Here is a 27,854-nt window from a genome sequence, read left to right on the forward strand (position 1 = left end):
TCCACCTGTAATAAATTCCAGAATTTAAATCAGGGCGAGGAAAGATTTCACAATAGGCAAACATTGACTAAATTATTTATAAAGTAATATTGTAAAAAAAAAAAAAAAAAAATGCTAACAATGACATTATTTTCTGTACAGTTCCTCTTTAAGTTCCAGAATGCTTTCATTTTTTTCATGTTCACTCTCAGTCACACATTTATAACTTGAATCGGCGCGCAGACTGCACCTACATATCATATTATGTTTAAGCATATGAAGCACTGTCATCTGCTTAATTTTTGTATGGTTATCTGCCAAGAAAGCGACCTTATCTTCCGTAATGGTACAGGAAGTAACAGCAGCTGCGCTCCAAGCCTCCTCTGTGCCCCGCTTTGCTAAAGCCTTCACAGGAGCAGCTGCGCTCCAAGCCTCCTCTGCACACCGCTGCGGCTGAAGCCTTCACAAGAGGATATACTATGTCATATTCCTTTCTGAAAAGCGAGAGCCATGCTTGTATAGTTCATATACAATGATTGCTAGCCTGTGATCTCCAGCAAAATGGCTGCCAGATGCACACACTCCCGAAGGACCCCTCCTCTTCTTGTAATAGAAACGCGAATATTTGCACGATATATCCGCCTCTCTGAAATAAGAAGGAAGTAGGGGTCTCAGGTTGGTATGTTCTTCCTTATACACACGTGCTTTGTGCTGAGTGGTTTGCTAAATTCCGTGTACACCAGAATGGATCTGAACTGAGATTCACTTATTTCTAGTTTATTAATAATTAATGAAGGAAGTGGCCATCATTTAAATTTCCGTGCGTGTATTGATAGCATTCAGTCTTATTCATGTAATGTAATTGTGTCTAGTGTGGCATAATCAAGAGTATTTGCTGAGCAGTAAAGTGATATATACATTTATAAATATAACATTTTATTCCATGTTTATGCTAGTGATTCTTATGGTGGCCATACATGGTACAATTGTTTTCATACAATCCATTTCTATGCAGTAGAAGGGTAAATTAAAGAGACACTGAAGCGAGACTAAATCTCGCTTCAGGTTTTATATATAGCAGGGGCACGTGTGCCCCTGCTAAAACGCCGCTATCCCGCGGCTTAACGGGGGTCCCTTCACCCCCAACCCACCCCCCGCAAAAGTTGGTCGTAAAATGGTCGTAGGGAAAACTCTTCCTGGAGGCAGGGCTAACGGCTGCAGCCCTGCCTCCCAGCGCGTCTATCAGACGCGCATCGCCGCCTCTCCCCGCCCCTCTCAGTGAAGGAAGACTGAGAGGGGTGGGGGAGAGGCGGAGATACGCGTCTGACAGACGCGCATGGGGCAGGGCTGCGGCGGTTTGCCCTGCCCCAACCAGGAAGCGCTCCCCCGCTGCACGGAGGGGGTTTGGGGGGACAGGGACCCCCGTTAAGCCGCGCTATAGCGGCGTTTTAGCAGGGGCACGCATGCCCCTGCTAGCTATGAGGTCTGAAGCGAGATCTATTCTCGCTTCAGACTCTCTTTAACCTGCTGAGCGGTCTGGACGAGCTCAGCTCGTCCAACACCGCCAGAGGCTGCCGCTCAGGCCCTGCTGGGCCGATTTTTGTGAAATAAAAAGCAGCACACGCAGCCGGCACTTTGCCAGCCGCGTGTGCTGCCTGATCGCCGCCGCTCTGCGGCGATTCGCCGCGAGCAGCGGCGAAAGAGGGTCCCCCCAGCCGCCTGAGCCCAGCGTAGCCGGAACAAAAAGTTCCGGCCAGCGCTAAGGGCTGGATCGGAGGCGGCTGACGTCAGGACGTCGGCTGACGTCGATGACGTCACTCCGCTCGTCGCTATGGCGACGATCTAAGCAAAACAAGGAAGGCCGCTCATTGCGGCCTTCCTTGTTTATTCTGGGCGCCGGAGGCGATCGGAAGAACGCCTCCGGAGCGCCCTCTAGTGGGCTTTCATGCAGCCAACTTTCAGTTGGCTGCATGAAATAGTTTTTTTTTTATTTAAAAAAAACCCTCCCGCAGCCACCCTGGCGATTTAATCAGAAGATATACTGAAAGGACACTTTATACAGTTCCCTTATATTACATAGAAATGATAGATTGTATGAAAAAATTGTTCCATGCATGGCCACCATTAGTCTGGACTATGTATTCTAGTTAGGTCTCTTTTCCACTTTTCAATCCAATTTCCATGAATGCGATTGTGATTGAGCTACTATACTCAATATAGTAGAGCTCAATCACATACAACATGCAGCATGATGACCATTGCGCTCGGGCCAAAATTGTGATGCAATCGGATCGCACTAATGGAAATGACTGCTGCAGTTTTCATTAGTTTTACTGTAGAGGGCGCTGTGATTGAACTGTTCCCTATGCGGTTTTCTGCTCTGTTTCCTAAACTAGACTAGCGCCAGTTGCACTAAAAACCATGTTCTGGAAATTGCTGTGATTTCTGGAATCAGAAACGCTGCTCCTGGGGGTGCTGGACCTTACCTTGCAAAGTTCAGGTGAATTCTATTTCCTGTTGAGAAAATGCTTTAAAGTCAAAACCCAGTCTCATCTCTAAACGTTGGTTAATGCTACCTAGGAGGAGGTATTTTTTGTTTTTAAAACTTGTGTCATCCACAGTCTGCTGACACTGTAGGCCAGTTGTTCCCAACCTTTTCCGGCCCGGGGAACACTTTCTGACCAAAATTTTCTCCGGGAACGGCGGGTGGGGGGGGGGGGGGGGGGGGGTGTTACCGGGTGTTTGCGCGACCTAGTGGACAGTGCCGTGCGCAGCAGGCTATGGGGGGTGGGGGGCTGGGGTGCGGCTGCATAGCTAGCATAGTTGCCCCAGTATAGGGAGTTTAGTTGCCTCAGTATAGCTAGTATAGTGCCCCAGTATAGCTAGTATAGTGCCCCAGTATAGCCAGAATAGTGCCCCAGTATAGCCAGAATAGTGCCCCAGTATAGCCAGAATAGTGCCCCAGTATAGCCAGAATAGTGCCCCAGTATAGCCAGAATAGTGCCCCAGTATAGCCAGAATAGTGCCCCAGTATAGCCAGTATAGTGCCCCAGTATAGCCAGTATAGTGCCCCAGCATAGCTAGTATAGCGCCCCAGAATAGTGCCCCAGTATAGCCAGTTTAGTGCCCCAGTATAGTGCCCCAGGATAGCGCCCAAGTATAGTGCCCCAGTATAGCCAGTATAGTGCCCCAGTATAGCCAGTATAGTGCCCCAGTATAGCTAGTATAGTGCCCCAGTATAGCCAGAATAGTGCCCCAGTATAGCCAGAATAGTGCCCCAGTATAGCCAGAATAGTGCCCCAGTATAGCCAGTAAAGTGCCCCAGTATAGCTAGTATAGTGCCCCAGTATAGCCAGACTAGTGCCCCAGTATAGCCAGTATAGTGCCCCAGGATAGCTAGTATAGTGCCCCAGAATAGCCAGTATGGGTAGGTGGTGCCCCCGCCCGTCCCTGCCGCTGTTATTACCTTAACAGCGGCCGCTCTCCCCTCTCCGGCGCGTGTAATTATTCAAGCAGCGTATCTCCCGGCTGCTCTGTGTGATGCGGCAGGAAGCAGGGCAGCGGCTTCCTGTAGCGGCGATATGTATCGCCGTTACTATGGTAACCGAGCCCTCCTTCTTACGCATCACACACAGAGCAGCCGGGAGATATGCTGCTTGAATAAATACATGCGCTGGAGAGGGGAGAGCGGCCGCTGCTAAGGTAATAACAGCGGCGGCCGCGGGGACGGGCGGGAGGGGGGAAGAGGACAGTCCTGCGTCCCGCAGACCACAGGTTGGGGATCCCTGCACGGCACACCAGGCAACATCGTGCCGCGGAACAGCGGTTGAAAAACGCTGCTGTAGGCTATGGGAATCACATGCAGTTTGTGAAATACTGCAGGCAGCAAACCACATAATTTGCTCACTCCCAGCTAAAGCACTTTCCTAGCTTTATCTGGTCAGCAGGCGCCAGTCAGCCAATCAGGTATACTGTCATACACCCTTTGCCTGCTGTACCAAATCTAGCAGGAATTGCGTAAATTAGCATTCAGGTGGGAGGCTTCGGTTGGACGTAATCATAGGGCTGGTGCACACCAGAGCGGTTCTGAAGCGCTTTTTAAAACGCTTGCAGGGGGAAAATCGCTTGGCTAATGAAAGTGAATGTGCTGGTGCACACCAGAGCGGGTCGTTTTTTCCCCAAACGCAAACTCGGGGGCTGCAGCATTTTGGTACTTTTCCGTTAGCCGGGCACATCCACTAGGTGGCGTTAATTACTATCACCCCCAGCCCCCCCCCCCCCCAGGCCGCCATGGATAGTAGGGAAAGATGTAATTCTGGTGGCGTTTTATCGCCACCTAGTGGATGCGCCCGGCTAACGGAAAAGTACCAGCATTTTTTAGATTTCTGAGGCGTTTCTGCCTCAGTGTTAAAGTATAGGAAAGCGGAAAACCGCTCTGAAAAACGCTAGATCAGAGCAGATTTCCAGGCGTTTTTTGTTACAGAAGCTGTTCAGTAACAGCTTTACTGTAACAATATTTGTAATCTGCTACACAAAAACGCTCCAAAAAACGCTAGGCATGTTTAGAAAACATACTTAGAATTGCTTTGAAATCTGCTTCAAAAACCACCTGAAATCTGCTTCAAAACCATTTTGCAGATCTGCTAGAGGTTTTTGGTGTGCACTGGGCCATAGGGCCCGTTTCCACTTGTGCGGTGCGAATGGCGGCGGTAAAAATTTGCATGCGGATGCGAATTTCGCATGCGGTTGTATGCGAATTTTCGTGCGAATTCGCATGAATGACGCTGTATGCGAATTTAACCATGGCAGTGCTGGTGTGCTTTTCCATTGATTTCCATGCGAATTCGCATGAAAATTCGCATACCAAAGCCGCAGGCGATTTCCCTATTAAATATATTAGCGGCGATTCGCATGCATTCCACACGCAGGCGAATTCTGAGGGCTCTGCCGTGCAGAAAAATCCTGCACAGAAAAACGCTCAGGAAAACTGACAAGTGGAAACAGGCCCATCCACTTGTATTGGCTGTGCGAATCTGCATGCAGGAAACGCATGCAGATTCGCGATAGTGGAAACGGGCCCATAGATTACATCTTTTACAGGGACATGTGTAGGCACATCTCCCACACGGTCCCCTCCCTAACCACTCATCTGTCAATAGCATCCTGGAAGCTGTAAAAAAAGAAATTTAAAATCACAAACACTGGTTCGCATGACAGCCGGGGCATTTAGGGAGCGTTTCAAAATGCTAGCGATTTTCCTTAAAGAGACACTGAAGCGGAAAAAAAATATATATAATGAATTGGTTGTGTACTATAAATAATTACTAGAAGATTAGCAGCAAAGAAAATATTCTGATATTTTTATTTTTAGGTATGTAGTGTTTTTTCTAACATTGCATCATTCTCTAATATGTGCAGATTACACAACACTCAGCATTCAAAATGATTCGTTCAGAGCAGTCTGAACTAATAACCTCTCCTCTGGCAGAGAAAAAGTAAATAGTTAAAGGGAACCAGAGGCCCCAGGAAAAAGATTATATACAGGATCTTCTCAAAAAATTAGCATATTGTGATAAAGTTCATTATTTTCTGTAATGTACTGATAAACATTAGACTTTCATATATTTTAGATTCAAATACACACAACTGAAGTAGTTCAAGCCTTTTATTGTTTTAATATTGATGATTTTGGCATACAGCTCATGAAAACCCATATTTCCTATCTCAAAAAATTAGCATATTTCATCCGACAAATAAAAGAAAAGTGTTTTTAAAACAAAAAAAGTCAACCTTCAAATAATTATGTTCAGTTATGCACTCAATACTTGGTCGGGAATCCTTTTGCAGAAATGACTGTTTCAATGCGGCGTGGCATGGAGGCAATCAGCCTGTGGCACTGCTCAGGTGTTATGGAGGCCCAGGATGCTTCGATAGCGGCCTTAAGCTCATCCAGAGTGTTGGGTCTTGCGTCTCTCAACTTTCTCTTCACAATATCCCACAGATTCTCTATGGGGTTCAGGTCAGGAGAGTTGGCAGGCCAATTGAGCACAGTAATACCATGGTCAGTAAACCATTTACCAGTGGTTTTGGCACTGTGAGCAGGTGCCTGGTCGTGCTGAAAAATGAAATCATCATCTCCATAAAGCTTTTCAGCAGATGGAAGAATGAAGTGCTCCAAAATCTCCTGATAGCTAGCTGCATTGACCCTGCCCTTGATAAAACACAGTGGACCAACACCAGCAGCTGACATGGCACCCCAGACCATCACTGACTGTGGGTACTTGACACTGGACTTCTGGCATTTCCCTCTCCCCAGTCTTCCTCCAGACTCTGGCACCTTGATTTCCGAATGACATGTAAAAGTTGCTTTCACCCGAAAAAAAAGTACGTTGGACCACTGAGCAACAGTCCAGTGCTGCTTCTCTGTAGCCCAGGTCAGGCGCTTCTGCCGCTGTTTCTGGTTCAAAAGTGGGTTCATGCTTCCATCTGCTGAAAAGCTTTATGGAGATGAATATTTCATTTTTCAGCACGACCTGGCACCTGCTCACAGTGCCAAAACCACTGGTAAATGGTTTACTGTATTACTGTGCTCAATTGGCCTGCCAACTCTACTGACCTGAACCCCATAGAGAATCTGTGGGATATTGTGAAGAGAAAGTTGAGAGACGCAAGACCCAACACTCTGGATGAGCTTAAAGGGGAACTTCGGCCTAAACAAACATACTGTCATCAAGTTACATTATTTATGTTAATTAGAATTGATAGGTAATATAATCTCTTACCCACCCTGTTTTAAAAGAACAGGCAAATGTTTGTGATTCATGGGGGCTGCCATCTTTGTCATGGGGGCAGCCATCTTTTTGGTTGAAAGGAGGTGACAAGGAGCAGGAGACACAGTTCTAACTGTCCTGTGTCCTGATTACCCCTCCCAGCTGCACACGCTAGGCTTCAAATGTCAAATTCAAAATGTAAAAAAAAAAAATTGCACCAAAACAGCAGAAAGAGAACAACAAAATCAGAAATCCCATCATGCTTTGCACAGCATCAGGGGAAAAAAGCCCGGGCAGTTTTCTTCTGTGCAGCTAAAAATGAGGTTTGTATAAGAGAAACAAAGTTCTGATGCTGTGAAACTGTTAAAGAAACACAAAGCCTTTTTTAGTGCTGCTGAGTCGATTTTTAGTCCGGATGTTCACTTTAAGGCCGCTATCGAAGCATCCTGGGCCTCCATAACACCTGAGCAGTGCCACAGGCTGATTGCCTCCATGCCACGCCGCATTGAAGCAGTCATTCCCTGATATCTCCATGGCAGCATACAGATGGGCAGTTCTCCGCCTACAACTGCCAGATAGGACTAAATTTGAATAAAAGCTACTCCACCCCTTACTCCATATTCCTTTTTTTGTCCTCACCGCCGGATAGGACTGTTGTGTTGTCAATTTTTCCCTTACCTCCGCACGATTTTTTTGCGGAACCGATCAGGTTCTTACCTCCCCTGATCGTAGTCCTGGTCCTCAGGCAGCTAAATGCTCCAAAGAGGTCGGGAGCCTGCTCTTATGTGTTCTCCAGGCAGCCTGTTCCAGCATCTTAAAAGAGATGTCTTTATTTGGCATGGACTAACATCCTCATTTCCTAGCAAGCGCTGTGGAGAAGGTCTGTCTGTTCGGAAGACATTCAGGTATGGAGTTATGTCTTTTAATCTTTACCTGTTAATTTTGAACGGATTCGCCGTCACAACGACAAGGTTGGGAATGCGCAGGCGCCTAGTCCAGGCGTAATGGCCGAGTTACGCGTCATTGCGTAGGTTCCGCCGCATCCGGTTGCCTGCCCATACTTCGGGAGCAGCGGCCATCTTGGATATGGGCATAGGACGGACGTCATAAGGGACGTTCAGGAAATCACTCCCCGCTTCCTGCCGATCAGCGTGGTGGACGGCGCGGGGCTACGAGCGTCTCCTGCTCCTTTCCTCTCACCAGAACTGGCCAGAGTTCTTCTTTTCAGCAAGGTACTGCTTTCTGTTATGTATAAAACAGCAATGTTAATTGTATTGCATAGACAAGCGATAGCACAGGTGGGGATACTCATAGCCTGCATTTTCTTGTTGCAGCCACTCTCTAACCATGGGCAAGTCCAAAAGAGAACACAAAAAAGATTCTAGGTAAGGGGGGTGAGTATTTAATGAGGTATTTTTTGCTGGATCCAAAGATCATACACTCATTTGATCTTTTGATCTCTCCTTACAGCCATAAACATTCGTCCTCCAGAGGATACAAGGAAGAGGTTTATCACCATAATCAGGGGGAAAAGCATACAAAACATCATTCCTCTTCTGGTCAAGGGCAAACTTCTGCCTCTGCCTCTGCTGACAAGTGAGATAGACCACAGACATCACAATCTGCAAAATCAGTAGAAAGACCAAAATCTAGCTCGCCTAAAAAATGCACTACAAAAACCAACAGACCCTCAGAAGAGCAGTGCTGGTTATGCGGGGACATTAAGTTACCAGATAAAATGGTCTGTAGAAACTGCTATTATGACATATCAGGAGACCCGCAAGATTTTTCAACAGTTATTAAACAAATAGTTAAAGATACTATGTCAGAATTATGTGTGCAACAGACAGATCCTCCTACTGCTACGCTTCATAAATCATCTAAAGATTCTATAGAAGATCTGAGCTCTGAGGAATCTGGGGATCAGGATTATACGTTTGATTTCTCCTTAATCCCGTCTTTTATCGCTCAGGTCAAAGAAGCGATCGAATGGGAAGATCCGGAAAGTAGCGATAAACCAAAGAAAAAGAGATATTATAAACAGCTAGATAAAGATCATTCATTCTTCCCGTTTATGGATGAAATTAAGGAAATTATAACAGACGAATGGAACAAGACAGTGAAAAAAACTTCAACCAAGAATAGACTACGAAAACTTTATCCATTAGCGGAAGGAGATGTATCTTTGCTTGATACCAACCCAGTGGTAGACGCAGCAATCATGCGGTTAGCAAGAAACACGACCCTACCGTTAGACGATTCCACTTCCTTTCGAGACGTGTTGGATCGCCAAATTGATGTTGATCTAAAAAGATCATACCTGTCATCTGGAGATGCAGCTAGGCCAGCTGTTGCCTTCACATCGGTTGCCAAAGCCCTGAAAGCATGGATCTTTGAAGCGGAAAACGCAGTAATGAGGGACGCCAGTAAAGAGTCACTAGCTTTTACTTTTAATCAATTTAAAGATGGCAGCAGAATTCGCTGGAGAAGTTGCTCTAGATGTGGTGAAAGCCTCAAGTAGGTCTATGGTATTCTCTGTGATGGCTAGAAGAGCCTTATGGCTAAGAGCATGGGCGGCAGACCCTTCATCGAAAACTACGTGGACAAGGATACCATACGATGGCAAACATCTGTTCGGTTCAACATTGGACTCAGCAATATGCAGGGTAACGGGAGGCAAATCAGGCCTATTGCCCCAAGCAGGGCCGGGCCGAGGCATAGGCTGGAGAGGCTCCAGCCTCAGGGCGCAGTGTAGAAGGGGGGCGCACAATTCATTCAGCTGTCATTCCTAATTGTGTATGAAGCAGAAAGAAATAAGAAAAGGGGATACATAGCAGTGACTGCAAGCCAGATAACTAGATATTAAGGTGTTGGGGAGGTTGTGGGCCCTGTGGCCCTCTTAGTCTAATAGCAATCAGTGTGTGACAGCTGGGGTGGGAGGGATGGAGGGGCGCTCTTTGGTGTCTCAGCCTTGGGTGCTGGAGGACCTTGTCCCTGCTCTGGCCCCAAGATCGAAAATTTCAAAGACAACGTTTCACGCAACAGAACAGACAATCATTTCAAAGGTTTAAGGATGCTCGTTCCTACAGACCAGGCAAGACCTTTAATAAAAATTGGAGGAAGCCTCAATCAACCTTTTTCAGATCTAACAAGTCGAAAATTCCTACGCCTTCAGAGAACAATAGTAAATCCTTTTGAGATGAGGCCCGTCCAGACGGATCAAGTGGGAGCCAGGTTAACCCGCTATGCGTCAGTCTGGGCGGAAAATGTTACAGATCCCTGGATACTGGACATTATCAACCGAGGTCACAGATGGTCATTCAGAACACAACCTCATCTTCCTCACTTAGTCAAAACAACCATACCCAGAAATCCGGGAAAACGAGAGATCTTACAAGAATATGTAGCTACATTGATAGCGCAGGGAGCAGTGGTTCCAGTTCCTTCAACTCAAAAATTCGAAGGATTCTATTCCCCTTTGTTCATGGTACGCAAGAAAACAGGGGACTGGAGACCAGTCATAGACTTAAAACTTCTGAACAAACACATAAGACTCCCAAAGTTCAAAATGGAGTCATTGCAGACAGTGACAAGGGCAGTCAGAATTGGGGATTGGATGTGTTCGATAGATCTAAAAGACGCATACTTTCATGTTCCGATCCTTCCCTCATTTCAAAAGTATCTTCGCTTTGTAGTAGGACACATCCATCTCCAATTCTGCTGCCTTCCTTTCGGCCTTTCCACATCTCCACGAACCTTCTCAAAAATCCTGCTGTCGGTGGTGTCTCTTCTGAGAGTTCAAGAGATAAGAATTCTGCACTATTTAGACGACATCTTGATACTAGCAGAATCAAAAGAATGTCTACAGCGCCACAGAGATATAGTTTTACAAACTTTAACAGAATTTGGATGGATAGTCAATTACAAAAAAAGTCAGCTGTCACCCACACAAGAAATGATTTTTCTAGGGGCACTATTTTCAACGATTCAAGGTTCTATAGCTTTACCACAGGACAAACAGAACTTTCTAATGTCACAGCTGGCACAGATTCAGCCAAACTCAGTGTTGCCTGCCAGACAATGCATGAAGATTCTAGGGCAAATGTCGTCAACAATTCCACTAGTTCGCTGGGCACACTGGAATCTAAGGACTTTTCAGACCAACTTCTTGGCCCAATGGAAGGATGGAAGCCTAGATCATCCAATATTCATACCACTCAGGGTCTGGAAATCCTTAAGGTGGTGGATGAACCCAGAGAACTTAAACAATTGCTGCTCACTACTCCTACCGGATTGGGAGACCATAACGACCGACGCAAGTGCGCTAGGATGGGGAGCAACGTGGAGAGACATGGCAGTTCAAGGGGAATGGCCCTTTTCCACAGACAACATTGTGTCAAATATACTAGAAGTAAGAGCTGCCCTCCAAGCTTTAACTTCTTTCCTACCAGGGATAGTGGGTCGTTCAGTGATGCTTCGGATGGACAACAAGGCAGCAGTGTCGTATGTGAAGAGACAAGGGGGGACCCACAGCAATTCACTACTCAAAGAAGTCCAGCCGATTATGTCCCTTGCCCAGACCCACTTGAAAGATCTGACAGCATTATATCTTCCTGGGGTAGACAATCATCAAGCAGACGATCTCTCAAGGAACTTCATAAATCGGCACGAGTGGGCACTGAATCCAAAAATATTCAATATCCTGGTAAAAAAGTGGGGAAACATGCAAATAGATCTATTTGCATCACCAGAAAACACCCAGCTTCCTCGTTTCTATTCGAGGTATCCTTGTCAGACTGCTCTAGCGGTGGATGCCCTAGCCCAACAATGGACATTCAGAAGGGGGTATGCGTTCCCACCAATTCCATTGATCTTCAAGTTCCTCCAAAAAGTTACAATATCGAAGGTGGAAGTGATAGCGATAATTCCGTTCTGGCCGAAGAGGCCATGGTTTACTCTTCTCCACTCTCTCCTCACGGATCATCTGTTTCACATTCCAACAGATCAAGATCTCCTAACTCAACGCCAGTACATTCACCCGCATCCAGAGAGGTTAAACCTAGTGGCTTGGAGATTGAGGGGCAGAGACTCATAAATCAGGGTTGTCCGGAAAGAGTTCTGTCCACATTACTTTCAGCAAGAAAACCTACAACAACTACAGTTTATAATAGAACGTGGGATAGATTTGTTACTTTTGCTGAATCCTTTCCTTTTAACCCCCTTGATCCTTCAGTTTTCAACATAATGGCATTCCTACAGCAGGGTCTAGATATAGGTTTGGCCTATAATACATTAAAATCACAAGTATCTGCAATCTCAGCAGTACTAGGAAATTCGTGGGCAGTAAACCCTCTTATAAAACAGTTCTTCAGAGCAGCTCTAAAGATGCGCCCTCCTATCAAGCCAAAGTTTCCACAATGGGACCTTCCCACAGTACTAGAATATCTATCCTCTTCAACCTTTTTTCCGTCCGAAAATGCATCAATTGAAGTTCTAACTTGGAAAGTGACCTTCCTCATTGCCATAACATCTGGAAGAAGAGTTTCAGAACTTCAAGCTCTAAGCTACAAGGAGCCGTTTTTATGTTTCTTTGAGGATCGTGTAGTTCTACATCCTGTAGAAGCTTTTATTCCAAAAGTCGCATCTACTTATCATTATAATCAGGATTGGACTTTACCAGCATTCAAAGATTCTGAGAATCCAGACCTTTCACATCCACTAGATCCTGTATCTGCAATTAGGTCCTATATAGAAGCCACAGCTTCATTCAGACAGTCAGATAAGCTTCTTATAGTTCACAAAGGAATAAACAGAGGAAAGGCCGCATCTTCCAGAATTATTTCTTCATGGATTGTACGAGTAATTCAAGAAGCGTACAAATTCAAAGGATTGAATCCACCTCAAGAAATTGTAGCCCACTCTACAAGAGGAATGTCTGCTTCATGGGCCTCGTTAGGAAAGGTTTCATTAGAAACCATATGTAAAGCAGCAAACTGGGCATCCAGCCATACTTTCATAAAGCACTATAAAATTGAGCCGGCAGCACTTTCCTCAAGTGCTTTTGGAAAGAATGTGATTTCCTTAGCATCGGCTTCTATTGTGTAAATAAGTAATTAAAGTTTCGTTTATGCACCTGCTTCCCGCCCATATAGTTTTATTTTTCTAGTTATGTGCCCATCTGTATGCTGCCATGGAGATATCAGGGAACAGGAAAATTGTATACTCACCTACTGTAATTTTCCTTTCCTGATATACTCCATGGCAGCATACAGCCCCACCCTAAGCAGGCGGTTCGGCCTCAAGTGGGGAATATGGAGTAAGGGGTGGAGTAGCTTTTATTCAAATTTAGTCCTATCTGGCAGTTGTAGGCGGAGAACTGCCCATCTGTATGCTGCCATGGAGTATATCAGGAAAGGAAAATTACAGTAGGTGAGTATACAATTTTCCTGTTTCTGCAAAAGGATTCCTGACTAAGTATTGCGTGCATAACTGAACATAATTATTTGAAGGTTGACTTTTTTTGTTTTAAAACACTTTTCTTTTATTGATCGGATGAAATATGCTAATTTTTTGAGATAGGAAATTTGGGTTTTCATGAGCTGTATGCCAAAATCATCAATATTAAAACAATAAAAGGCTTGAACTACTTCAGTTGTGTGTATTTGAATCTAAAATATATGAAAGTCTAATGTTTATTAGTACATCACAGAAAATAATGAACTTTATCACAATATGCTAATTTTTGAGAAGATCCTGTACATACCTGGGGCTTCCTCCAGCCCCATACGCACGGATCGCTCCCACGCCGCCGTCCTTTGCTGCCTGGATCCGCCTATACCGGGTCCCATCATGGCCGGCATACGCGGCCAAATGTCCGCATTACACGGGGCTCCTTCCATATACGTACACCTACTGCCTACTGCGCAGCCTCATGCGTACGGGTATGGAGGGAGCCCCTGTGATGCGGACAATTGGCCGCGTCCGCCGGAAGTGACGGGTCCCAGTACCGCCGATCCAGGAAGCGGAGGATGGCGGCGTGGGAGCGATCCAGGCTTATGGGGCTGGAAAAAGCCCCAGGTATGTATAAAAGCTTTTTCTTTTTTTTTATTATGTTCCTCTCTGGTTCCCTTTAAATAACAGTTGAGATAATAAAAGTCAGAAAACAGCCCTCTCCACGACTTTGAAAGTGGTAGAGCTTAATGGCTTTTTTGTATAGAGATAACTGGAGTTTCTGAACTCTTCCTGTACTGGAAACAATTAGACTGATGTATCTGATCTTAATGTTTTATTTCTTAGCTGTACTACACATACAAATCATAATATCATAATTTTTTTTCGCTTCAGTGTCTCTTTAATGTTCAGCTGATGGTAATGGATGGGCCAAATTCCACTGGAGTGATTGCGATTACCAAAATCGCAAACGCAGGACATGTAGTATTTTTATCGTTTCTGCAATGTTACAGTATATAAACGCTGGCGTAATTGCTCATCAAAACCTACACAGTGCGATCTTGCTAGCGTTTATACATTACTGCACACTAAAAAAATTAAAATTGAAAGAACCAATCAGAATTAAAATCGCTAATTGCAAATCGTTACACAATTGCTGACAAAAAGCTGACACTTTTTAACTACTTCCCGACCGCCGTATAGACAAATGGCGGCCGGGAAGCAGACGCCGCAAGGACCGCCGTATTGACAAATGGCGGCGGTCCTTGTTTGGGCATGGGCGGAGCGATCGCGTCATCCGTGACGCGATCCTCCGCCTCCGCCTGTCGCCGCTCACTCGCCGCAACATCCCGCCGGCCATACGGAAGCGCCGGCGGGATGTTAACCCGACGATCGCCGCATACAAAGTGTATAATACACTTTGTAATGTTTACAATGTGTATTATACAGGCTGCCTCCTGCCCTGGTGGTCCCAGTGTCCGAGGGACCACCAGGGCAGGCTGCAGCCACCCTAGTCTGCACCAAGCACACTGATTTTCTCCCCCCCCCCGCCCCAGATCGCCCACAGCACCCATCAGACCCCCCCCCTGCCCACCCCCCAGACCCCTGTTTGCACCCAATCACCCCCCTAATCACCCATCAATCACTCCCTGTCACTATCTGTCAACGCTATTTTTTTTTTATACCCCCCCTGCCCCCTGCTCCCTCCTGATCACCCCCCACCCCCCAGATTCTCCCCAGACCCCCCCCCATGCACTGTATGCATCTATCCCCCCTGATCACCTGTCAATCACCTGTCAATCACCCATCAATCACCCATCAATCACCCCCTGTCACTGCCACCCATCAATCAGCCCCTAACCTGCCCCTTGCGGGCAATCTGATCACCCCCCCCACACCAATAGATCGCCCGCAGATCCGACATCAGATCACCTCCCAAATCCATTGTTTACATCTATTCTCTCCTCTAAACACACACTAATTACCCATCAATCACCCATCAATCACCCCCTATCACCACCTGTCACTTTTACCTATCAGATCAGACCCTAATCTGCCCCTTGCGGGCACCCAATCACCCGCCCACACGCTCAGATTGCCCTCAGACCCCCCCTTATCAATTCACCAGTGCATTCATTACATCTGTTCTTCCCTGTAATAACCCACTGATCACCTGTCAATCACCTATCACCCATCAATCACCCCCTGTCACTGCCACCCATCAATCAGCCCCTAACCTGCCCCTTGCGGGCAATCTGATCATCCACCCACACCATTAGATCGCCCGCAAACCCGCCGTCAGATTACCTCCCAAATGTATTGTTTACATCTGTTATCTTCTCTAAACACCCACTAATTACCCATCAATCACCCATCAATCACCCCCTATCACTGTTACCTATCAGATCAGACCCTAATCTGCCCCTTGCGGGCACCCAATCACCCGCCTACACGCTCAGATTACCCTCAGACCCCCCCCTTATCAATTCGCCAGGGCATTATTTACATCTATCCTTCCCTGTAATAACCCACTGATCACCTGTCAATCACCTGCCAATCACCTATCACCCATCAATCACCCCCTGTCACTGCCACCCAACAATCAGCCCCTAACCTGCCCCTTGCGGGCAATCTGATTACCCACCCACACCAATAGATCGCCCGCAGATCCGACATCAGATCACCACCCAAGCGCAGCGTTTACTCTCCTCTAAACACCCACTAATTACCCATCAATCACCCCCTATCACCACCTGTCACTGTTACCCATCAGATCAGACCCTAATCTGCCCCTTGCGGGCACCCAATCACCCGCCTACACGCTCAGATTACCCTCAGACCCCCCCTTATCAATTCGCCAGTGCAATATTTACATCTGTTCTCCCCTGTAATAACCCACTGATTACCTGTCAATCACCTGTCAATCACACATCAATCACCCCCTGTCACTGCCACCCATCAATCACCCCCTGTCACTGCCACCCATCAATCACCCCCTGTCACTGCCACCCATCAATCACCCGCTGTCACTGCCACCCATCAATCAGCCCCTAACCTGCCCCTTGCGGGCAATCTGATCACCCACCCACACCAATAGATCGCTTGCAGATCCGACGTCCGATCACCTCCCAAGTGCAGTGTTTACATCTGTTCTCTACCCTAAACACCCACTAATTACCCATCAATCACCCCCTGTCACTGCTACCTATCAGATTAGACCCCTATCTGCCCCTAGGGCACTCAATCACCCGCCCACACCCTCAGAATGCCCTCAGACCCCAGCCCTGATCACCTTGCCAGTGCATTGCTTGCATCTATTCCCCCCTCTAATCACACCTTGAGACACCCATCAATCACCTCCTGTCACCCCCTAGCACACCTACCCATCAGATCAGGCCCTAATTTGCCCCGTGTGGGCTCCTGATCACTCGGCCAAACCCTCAGATCCCCCTCAGACCCCCTTCCGATCACCTCCCCAGTGCATTGATTGCATCTATTTTCCCCTCTAACCACCCCCTGAGACACCCATCAATCACCTCCTGTCACCCCCCTAGCACTCCTATCCATCAGATCAGGCCCAATACAACCTGTCATCTAAAAGGCCACCCTGCTTATGACCGGTTCCACAAAATTCGCCCCCTCATAGACCACCTGTCATCAAAATTTGCAGATGCTTATACCCCTGAACAGTCATTTTGAGACATTTGGTTTCCAGACTACTCACGGTTTTGGGCCCGTAAAATGCCAGGGCGGTATAGGAACCCCACAAGTGTCCCCATTTTAGAAAAAAAGACACCCCAAGGTATTCTGTTAGGTGTATGACGAGTTCATAGAAGATTTTATTTTTTGTCAAAAGTTAGCGGAAATTGATTTTTATTGTTTTTTTTCCACAAAGTGTCACTTTCCGCTAACTTTTGACAAAAAAATAAAATCTTCTATGAACTCGTCATACACCTAACAGAATACCTTGGGGTGTCTTCTTTCTAAAATGGGGTCACTTGTGGGGTTCCTATACTGCCCTGGCATTTTAGGGGCCCTAAACCGCGAGGAGTAGTCTAGAAAACAAATGCCTCAAAATGACCTGTGAATAGGACGTTGGGCCCCTTAGCGCACCTAGGCTGCAAAAAAGTGTCACACATGTGGTACCGCCGTACTCAGGAAAAGTAGTATAATGTGTTTTGGGGTGTATTTTTACACATACCCATGCTGGGTGGGAGAAATTTCTATGTAAATGGACAATTGTGTGTAAAAAAAATCAAACAATTGTCATTTACAGAGATATTTCTCCCACTTAGCATGGGTATGTGTAAAAATACACCCCAAAACGCATTATACTACTTCTCCTGAGTACGGCGGTACCACATGTGTGGCACTTTTTTACACCCTAAGTACGCTAAGGGGCCCAAAGTCCAATGAGTACCTTTAGGATTTCACAGGTCATTTTGCGACATTTGGTTTCAAGACTACTCCTCACGGTTTAGGGCCCCTAAAATGCCAGGGCAGTATAGGAACCCCACAAATGACCCCATTCTAGAAAGAAGACACCCAAAGGTATTCCGTACGGAGTATGGTGAGTTCATAGAAGATTTTATTTTTTGTCACAAGTTAGCGGAAAATGACACTTTGTGAAAAAAAACTATTAAAATCAATTTCCGCTAACTTGTGACAAAAAAATAAAAACTTCTATGAACTCACCATACTCCTAACGGAATACCTTGGGGCGTCTTCCTTCTAAAATGGGGTCATTAGTGGGGTTCCTATACTGCCCTGGCATTTTAGGGGCCCTAAACCGCGAGGAGTAGTCTTGAAACAAAAATGACCTGTGAAATCCTAAAGGTACTCATTGGACTTTGGGCCCCTTAGTGCAGTTAGGGTGCAAAAAAGTGCCACACATGTGGTATCGCCGTACTCGGGAGAAGTAGTATAATGTGTTTTGGGGTGTATTTTTACACATACCCATGCTGGGTGGGAGAAATACCTCTGTAAATGACAATCTTTTGATTTTTTTTACACACAATTGTCCATTTACAGAGGTATTTCTCCCACCCAGCATGGGTATGTGTAAAAATACACCCCAAAACACATTGTACTACTTCTCCCGAGTATGGCGATACCACATGTGTGGCACTTTTTTGCACCCTAACTGCGCTAAAGGGCCCAAAGTCCAATGAGTACCTTTAGGATTTCACAGGTCATTTTTGAGAAATTTCGTTTCAAGACTACTCCTCACGGTTTAGGGCCCCTAAAATGCCAGGGCAGTATAGGAACCCCACAAATGACCCCATTTTAGAAAGAAGACACCCCAAGGTATTCCGTTAGTAGTATGGCGAGTTCATAGAAGATTTTATTTTTTGTCACAAGTTAGCGGAAATTGATTTTAATTGTGTTTTTTCACAAAGTGTCATTTTCCGCTAACTTTTGACAAAAAATAAAATCTTCTATGAACTCACCATACTCCTAATGGAATACCTTGGGGTGTCTTCTTTCTAAAATAGGGTCATTTGTGGGGTTCCTATACTGCCCTGGCATTTTAGGGGCCCTAAACCGTGAGGAGTAGTCTTGAAACGAAATTTCTCAAAATGACCTGTGAAATCCTAAAGGTACTCATTGGACTTTGGACCCTTTAGCGCAGTTAGGGTGCAAAAAAGTGCCACACATGTGGTATCGTCGTACTCAGGAGAAGTAGTATAATGTGTTTTGTGGTGTATTTTTACACATACCCATGCTGAGTGGGAGAAAGATCTCTGTAAATGGACAATTGTGTGTAAAAAAAATTAACAAATTGTCATTTACAGAGATATTTCTCCCACCCAGCATGGGTATGTGTAAAAATACACCCCAAAACACATTATACTACTTCTCCTGAGTACGGCAATACCACATGTGTGGCACTTTTTTGCAGCCTAACTGCGCTAAGGGGTCCAAAGTCTAATGAGCACCTTTAGGCTTTACAGGGGTGCTTACAATTTAGCACCCCCCAAAATGTCAGGACAGTAAACACACCCCACAAATGACCCCATTTTGGAAAGTAGACCCTTCAAGGTATTCAGAGAGGGGCATGGTGAGTCCGTGGCAGATTTCATTTTTTTATGTCGCAAGTTAGAAGAAATGGAAACTTTTTTTTTTTTTTTTTTTTCTCACAAAGTGTCATTTTCCGCTTACTTGTGACAAAAAATAATATCTTCTATGAACTCACTATGCCTCTCAGTGAATACTTTGGGATGTCTTCTTTCCAAAATGGGGTCATTTGGGGGGTATTTATACTATCCTGGAATTCTAGCCCCTCATGAAACATGACAGGGGGTCAGAAAAGTCAGAGATGCTTGAAAATGGGAAAATTCACTTTTTGCACCATAGTTTGTAAACGCTATAACTTTTACCCAAACCAATAAATATACACTGAATGTTTTTTTTTTTTTATCAAAAACATGTTTGTCCACATTTTTCGCGCTGCATGTATACAGAAATTTTACTTTATTTGAAAAATGTCAGCACAGAAAGTTAAAAAAAATCATTTTTTTGCCAAAATTCATGTCTTTTTTGATGAATATAATAAAAAGTAAAAATCGCAGGAGCAATCAAATAGCAGCAAAAGAAAGCTTTATTAGTGACAAGAAAAGGAGCCAAAATTCATTTACGTGGTAGGTTGTATGAGCGAGCAATAAACCGTGAAAGCTGCAGTGGTCTGAATGGAAAAAAAGTGGCCGGTCCTTAAGGGGTAGAAAGCCCTAGGTCCTCAAGTGGTTAAGAACGCTACCAAAATTGCCAGCAATCGCTCATGAAATCGCTTACAAATCGCTCATTAAAATTGCTAGTGATTGCGATTAGTGATACCGTTTTGAAGTGGGTTCCAAGCCTCAGGGAGGGATCATATTTGCATCTGTGGGAACTGCACATGATTTCCCACAAGTGGTTTGCCGCACAATTGTGTGATTTGCAGAGCGTTTTAACTAGTTGTTTTTTTTTTAATTTATAGTAGCAATTGACTTCTATGAAAAGGAATGGGTTGTGTGGGACAGTAGTGCAGGTTTGTATCGTTTATTTTAACACTATATGGAATCGCATATGCCTCCGGAAAATGCAGTAGCATCATAGACTATGATTAGATGCCATTCTGCATGGTTTTTTTTTGTCTGTGGCAAAATGCTGTGGGTTTGCTTAAGTGCGACCACCTCCATAGCAGCTGATTTGCCACAAAACAAACAGTTTAGATATTCCATGGATGGCATCCCAGTGCACACCAGGAACTGCACACCTAGACCCTTGCCTGCAGCTTTCAGGAATGGCACTTGCTTTGGCTACTGCCTCAACTCGCTCCGCGTCACTAAACCTGTTTGGTTGGGGATGCAGATTGGGAAAGCAGCAATGCACGTTAAGTCAGGCACAGTGAAGCATACAGTCAATGAAAGGTATGCTTCACTTTTACTGTTAAAGCGTGTTTAGCGGTAATGCAGTGTGTTACCATACTGCAACCCGTTATAGCACAAAGCACCCACTGCACACGTTGCATAGGTTGTGCATTACAGTGCGTTACAAAGCGGCTGTTACACCGCGCCATGGTGAACGATCTATGGCAGACATTAGATTTGTTACAGTGGCTGCTGCTCTGTTACTCCTGCAGCTAAGTGCGAGTTTTTGGACAGTCTTATGGTAACAGCACTCCAAACAGAGTACAGAGGGTACATTTTTAAGAAATACAATTTGAGGTTATTGTCAATTTGAGAAATTAAGCCCAGTTTAATTTTGATTGGCCAATCGCAAAAACAAATTCAGAGAAAAACATAGATACAAACATACCAGAAAACGCATGGTTTTCCGCATGGACAAGTGTGATCCCAACCTTATTACACACAGCCAATTTTGATTGGCTGATCGCTGACCAATTTTACCACCTCTATGTAGCAGGAGGTCCAATAGACCTACATAGAAGAAGTGGTAAATTGGGCAATCAAAGTTGGATTTGTGTACCAGGCTTGGTGTGTACACACATCAAATTTTGATTGGGCAAGTTTAACCACTTCCATTTCATGAGGGCCAATAGATTTTGAATACTAAAGCTCTCATACTACATGGAAGTGGTACATTTGCTGTGTGCGCACCCTAAAATCCAGTACACACCTACCTGACTTACATCGCCCATCGGTGTTTGGGACCTGATCCCTGAGGCAACATTGCTGGGCTAGGTTGAACAGATGAGTTCTGTTGCTATGCAGGGAGACGGAGGGCTGACAGTGCTACAAAAGAATCGGCTGTCACTCAGGCAAGTTGATTTGGCTGGTGAATTGCTTGTAGGTCAGGAGTCGAGGGCTAATGTACACACGCCAGATTATCGGCCGAGGCCTCCTCAGACAACTTTAATCAAGCATGTGTTTAATTAAGCTTTAATCACATGCATGACAGTCTCTTGTGGACAGCTGCAGGTGGTAAATCCATAACTGGGCACTGGGAAGCCCTAGGTAGGGGAATTCGGAAGGCATTTGTTTCATGCAGGCACATACAGTATCTGTGCAGCCACAGCTGCTCTAAGATGTGCCATGACACACAGGGTTACAAACGCTGCCACTTTTAACAGAGTTCCAGGTGGCTTATTTTTACCTGCTGTTGTGTAATTGCTGACAAGTAGCATCTGCCAAGCTTTGTACTGTGTTTCATTATCAGTCAAATAATGTTTCTCTGCTCATGCTCAACCCACTTAAACAGATGATTTAAGGTGGCCATAGATTAGTAAAAATGTAAAGGTAAATTTTGATAACAATCAGCATTATAAGTCAATATAAATAGCATATAGAAGCAAATGATGCACAGTATACCATATATACTCACATATAAGCCGACTCGCATATAAGCCGACCCCCCCTAAGTTTTACTTTAAAAAAAAGGGGTAAAATTGAGTGATTCTCATACAAGCCAAGGGTAGGAATCACAGTGAGGGCAGGCGAGCAGAACCACTGTCACAGGTGCCTCTATATAGTGCACTGATAGTGTGACAATGTAACACACACACTCTCTCCTCTCTCTCTCTCTCTCTCTCTCTCTCTCCCTCCCCTCAAGTGCCCCACATAAAAATGTTCACCCCCGCAGGAATGCTCTCCACCACATGTATAACACAATTATGAAAATCAAATATTCCCACCTACACAGACACTGCCTGAGTGCCCCCCCCCCCCCCCAGTCAAAATGTATAGCACAATTACCTGTATGACAATAATAATAGCCCCCCCCCCCCCCAATACAAACACTGCCCAAGTGCCTCCCGTTAAAATGTATAACACTTATGACAAAATAGTACCCATGCAAAAACACTGCCAGAGTACACCCAGTCATTGCATATCCATGTGCAGCATAACGTTCTTCCTTACTTGACCCAAATGCCCGCTCCAGTCAATGCACAGGGGTGTGTGCTGCATCCATTCGCTTGAGTGCCCTCCCTGGCATTAGTGCGGTGATGCACAGCGGTATGAGCTTCCACCAATCAAGCAGGTGCACTGCACAGCATTAGCATTGTGCTACACAGTGGTGCGCGTCTTCTCTCTGGCCCGCGCTGACAGGATTCAGACTACTCCCTCGCAGTCTTGTTTCCATGGCGCTTTGTTATTACGTCATATAGAAGAGACTGTGAGGTAGAAGTAGGCTGAATCCTGTCAGCGCGGGCCAGAGAGAAGACGCGCACCACTGTTTATCACAATGCTAATGCCGGGCAGTGCAACCGCTTGATCGGAGGAAGCACAGACCACTGTGCAATGAAGGGGGAGGGGGGGGGGGGGCGGCATTAGGATCAGGTGCGGTTATGCTGTACATGGCTCTGCAATCCCTGGGGGCACTCGAGCAGTGTCTGTGTAAGGGGGACGCTATTTGAGGTCATACTTGTGCTATACATTTGGCGGGAGGTCTCTACATTTTTGGTGACTCGCATAGAAGCCGACACCCCCACTTTAGGGACACTTTTTTTGGACCCAAAAATTCGGCTTCTATGCGAGTATATACGGTATTTCATGGACTAGATATGCTTGTCAAACTGTACACATCTCATTTCCTCTCCATTTGGATATAGATGGCTGGCAGACGACCATGTGACATCCAAAAAAGAAAGAACTATAGGTATCAGATCACATTTTCAAGCATGTCTGTCAACTTCCTATATGAACGAGACCATGGTGCGCATAACTAATGCCTGGTACAGACATCAAATTCTGATTTGGCCAATTTTACCTCTTTTGTATGAGAGTTTACCTACACTATTTGTTCATAGTATTCAAAACATGTTGGCCATTAATTTAGCCCAAATTGGATGTGTGTATGCACCCTAGGGCTTTGCATTTGCTTTGGCAGTTTTGGGGTATGTTTTTCATGCATTTACATTTTTACTAATACAGTATGCCCTTCCAGAAGTGAGGAAAAAATACATTGCTTGATCTGTTTTTCCATGAAATAACCAATGTGAGGCTAGGTTCACAGTGGTCAGCTGTATAATAATACATGCTTTATGACGAGTGTGACTGGACATAGACTTTAATACAAAGCCTGCATGCAGCGAGTTAGAATAACGTGATCAGTTACAACGCAGTACTGTCAACAGTCCCATAGAATTGTATAGGCAGTGAGTTGTAAGGCAGATTTATTCTACAACACAACTGAGCACTGTGAACTAGCCCTGAAGATCCTTTGTTCTACTACACAGAATTAAAATGTGTCCAAAATTGCATTATTATATGTGTTACGCATCAAAATGGATGAGGTTCTGATAAGTGTGCTGCCAGCCAGCGTGGTTGATGAATGATCACTTGGTTGAGCTGTGACTTGATGACTACAGTGTAGTTGATTTAAAGTGGACCTGAACTCTTGCACAGGACAGAAGGGAAGCATAGAGGAATGCACCTTATACAGTGGGTTGCAAAAGTATTCTGCCCCCTTGAAGTTTTCCACATTTTGTCATATTACTGCCACAACCATGAATCAATTTTATTGTAATTCCACGTGAAAGACCAACACAAAGTGGTGTACACATGAGAAGTGGAACGAAAATCCTACATGATTCCAAACATTTTTTTACAAATAAATAACTGCAAAGTGGTGTGTGCATAATTATTCGGCCCCCTTTGATCTGAGTGCAGTCAGTTGCCTGTAGACATTGCCTGATGAGTGCTAATGACTAAATAGAGTGCACCTGTGTGTAATCTAATGCCAGTACAAATACAGCTGCTCTGTGACGGCCTCAGAGGTTGTCTAAGAGAATATTGGGAGCAACAACACCGTGAAGTCCAAAGAACACACAAGACAGGTCCTAAACAGGTCAGGGATTGAGTTATTGAGAAATTTAAAGCAGGCTTAGGCTACAAAAAGATTTCCAAAGCCTTGAACATCCCAAGGAGCACTGTTCAAGCGATCATTCAGAAATCGAAGGCGTATGGCACAACTGTAAACCTACCAAGACAAGGCCATCCACCTACACTCACAGGCCGAACAAGGAGAGCGCTGATCAGAAATGCAGTCAAGAGGCCAATGGTGACTCTGGACAAGCTGCAGAGAACTACAGCTCAGGTGGGAGACTCTGTCCATAGGACAACTATTAGTCATGCACTGTATAAAGTTGGCCTTTATGGAAGAGTGGCAAGAAGAAAGGCATTGTTAACAGAAAGCATAAGAAGTCCCGTTTGCAGTTTGCCACAAGCCATGTGGGGGACACAGCAACCATGTGGAAGAAGGTGCTCTGGTCAGATGAGACCAAAATGCAAAACGCTATGTGTGGCAGAAAACTAACACTGCACATCACTCTGAACACACCATCCCCACTGTCAAATATGGTGGTGGCAGCATCATGCTTGGGGGGTGCATCTCTTCAGCAGGGACAGGGAAGCTGGTCAGAGTTGATGGGAAGATGGATGGAGCCAAATACAGGGCAAACTTGGAAGAAAACCTCTTGGAGACTGCAAAAGACTTGAGACTGGGGCGGAGGTTCACCTTCCAGCAGGACAATGACCCTAAACATAAAGCCAGGGCAACAATGGAATGGTTTAAAACAAAACATATCTATGTGTTAGAATGGCCCAGTCAAAGTCCAGATCTAAATCCAATCGAGAATCTGTGGCAAGATCTGAAAACTGCTGTTCACAAACGCTGTCCATCTAATCTGACTGAGCTGGAGTTGTTTTGCAAAGAAGAATGGGCAAGGATTTCAGTCTCTAGATGTGAAAAGCTGGTAGAGACATACCCTAAAAGACTGGCAGCTGTAATTGCAGCAAAAGGTGGTTCTACAAAGTATTGACTCAGGGGGCCGAATAATTACGCACACCGCGCTTTGCAGTTATTTGTAAAAAATGTTTGGAATGATGTATGATTTTTGATCCACTTCTCACATGTACACCACTTTGTATTGGTCTTTCATGTGGAATTCCAATAAAATTGATGCATGTTTGTGGCAGTAATGTGACAAAATGTGGAAAACTTCAAGGGGGCCGAATACTTTTGCAACCCACTGTATGTATTTAGAGTTTTAACCTGTCTTAAAGCAGTAGGATTAACCATACTATGCCAGGGAAAAAACACACACACATATATAAGTAGATAAATACTTGATCTACTTACATAACACATATTATACTGTCCACATTTTTTTTCAGTGAATTGTATATAGTAAATGAAGAGAATTATGTTCCTGGTGGGAACCATGTCTTTTGCCCACAGTTTGAGGCTAAATCCTGATGTTCTTTCTGCCCTTTACTTTTTTTTCTTTTCTCCTCCAATCGCTGAGTCACCTCAGCCTTGCTTGTAAACACAAGTGAGTAGGGGGTTGGCAGCAGCTAGGCAGGGAATTAAATGGAGGAGGAGGAATATATTATAGATAAAAAGAACCCCCAGCATGCAACTGTTTGGCACTGACTACTAAAGGGCCAGTTCTCTTTAAGTATTTGATAACTCGAAATCATAACAGCAGAAAAAGTTTTGAATGCATGATTAGCTTCTTTATCACTTAATACACTCAGACCAGTTGCTGTTGAAATTTGATTTTTATGGTGACTATCCCGCTTTAATGTCCCCCTCATTTGTGACTAATCACCACTGCAATTTGATCCCTTCAGCTGTGTCAGCTCAGGAATCTCCTCTGCCAAGGCAGAGCGGCTAATTTGTAAACGCAGGATGTTAACCCTATGTTTGCTTCCATGAAAGCAGGATTTGTATCAGCTGTAACAAAAAAAATGTGTTCCTTTAAAGGTTATTATGCTGTTGGTATCTTTTTAGAGCAGAGAGGAAGTGTTGAGTTCAGGCCCGCTTTAACCACAGCCTTCACATGGCTAGATAAGGCAAAAGTAAATATTTTATTAAACATGCCTATTTTGTTTCTTTATAATAATTGGTATTGTGTCTTTTATCCCCATATTTCCATGTTAAAGTACAAAAAAAAAAGTTATCCTGTTCTTTTGTTCTTGTGTTGCAGGATGCTAGGCCACATACAACACCTCTGCAAAAGGCCAATATCTTACTTAATAAACCATAGAGGAACTCATTCAGTCAAATTGTTTTCTGAGGGAAAATATAGAAGATGTGTGCTGCCTACAAGAAACTTCCACACATCTCATCAGTTACAAAAAGCTCAGCAGATGGGATCCTCAAAGCCTCCTATGCCTTTCCATAAAAGGCTGCTTGTGAGCGGGGTCATTGGTGGAGCTGCAGTTGCTATATGGCTTTATTTAAGATGGGAGAAAGCGGAGAAGAAGAAGCTAAAGAGAATGGAGCATCTTCGTAATGTAGCTGTTGGACAAGGAGACTTCACCTTACTGGACCATAAGGGTCAGCCATGCTCTAAAAAAGACTTGCGAGGACACTGGGTATTGCTATACTTTGGCTTCACCCACTGTCCTGATATCTGCCCTGATGAACTACAAAAGCTGAGCTCTGCTGTTTCTTTACTTGATAAAGACCCTACATTGCCACCAGTTCTGCCTGTCTTTATTACTGTTGACCCTGAGCGTGATAATATTGCAGCACTAGATAAGTATGTCAGTGAATTCCATCCCCGCCTTAAAGGGCTGACTGGTACCCCAGAGCAGGTGAAAGCGGTGGCACAGGCCTATCGTGTTTACTACAGCGCTGGCGTCCCAGATGAGGAGAATGACTACATTATAGATCACACAATTCTCATATATTTGCTTAATCCTGATGGGTTGTTTACAGACTATTATAATCGCAGTAAAAGTGACCAAGACATAATGGGAAGCGTGAAAAAGCATATGAAGACCTACAAGTCTGTGTTTAGCTAAGAACAGTGAGAAACACCCCATCTATTACAAATTGGACATTGTGTTATGAGACTTGAATGTTCACTGCAGTCTTTTTCTCCATTGGTTTATTTTCTCACTCCAGATATGTGCAGCCCGAGCAGAATAAAGCCTTTGTTTGTTTTATTTTCTTTAGTGTGACTGTGTAAGTAATCACACCTTACAATTACTGTTTTTCAACCCCCAGGTTTATATGCAACTGTAAAGGTAGCCATACACTGGTCGATTTGCCATCAGATTCGACCAACAGATAGATCCCTCTCTGATCGAATCTGGTCAGAGAGGTATCCTATGGCTACCTTTACTGCAAACAGATTGTGAACCGATTTCAGCCTGAAACCATTCACAATCTGTTGTGGTGGTGGTGCTGCCGCCGCTCCCC

General features: G+C 44.9%; 1 protein-coding gene across 2 annotated transcripts; it reads left to right on the top strand.

Annotated features, from left to right (window-relative positions):
• Positions 1-373: 373 nt before the first annotated feature.
• Positions 374-27,598, top strand: SCO2 (synthesis of cytochrome C oxidase 2). 2 transcript variants are annotated; one of them, XM_068272618.1, is made up of 2 exons: positions 374-658; positions 26,632-27,598. In XM_068272618.1, the coding sequence occupies exon 2, from the start codon at positions 26,633-26,635 to the stop codon at positions 27,452-27,454; it is 822 nt and encodes a 273-aa protein (XP_068128719.1). In that variant the 5' UTR covers positions 374-658; position 26,632; the 3' UTR covers positions 27,455-27,598. The 2 variants fall into 2 exon arrangements, with proteins under 2 accessions (XP_068128719.1, XP_068128718.1); XM_068272617.1 differs by having other exon boundaries at positions 374-654.
• Positions 27,599-27,854: the final 256 nt, after the last annotated feature.

This window comes from Hyperolius riggenbachi, chromosome 3 (genome assembly GCF_040937935.1).
Source record: "Hyperolius riggenbachi isolate aHypRig1 chromosome 3, aHypRig1.pri, whole genome shotgun sequence".
In the NCBI taxonomy this organism is placed as follows: domain Eukaryota; kingdom Metazoa; phylum Chordata; class Amphibia; order Anura; family Hyperoliidae; genus Hyperolius; species Hyperolius riggenbachi.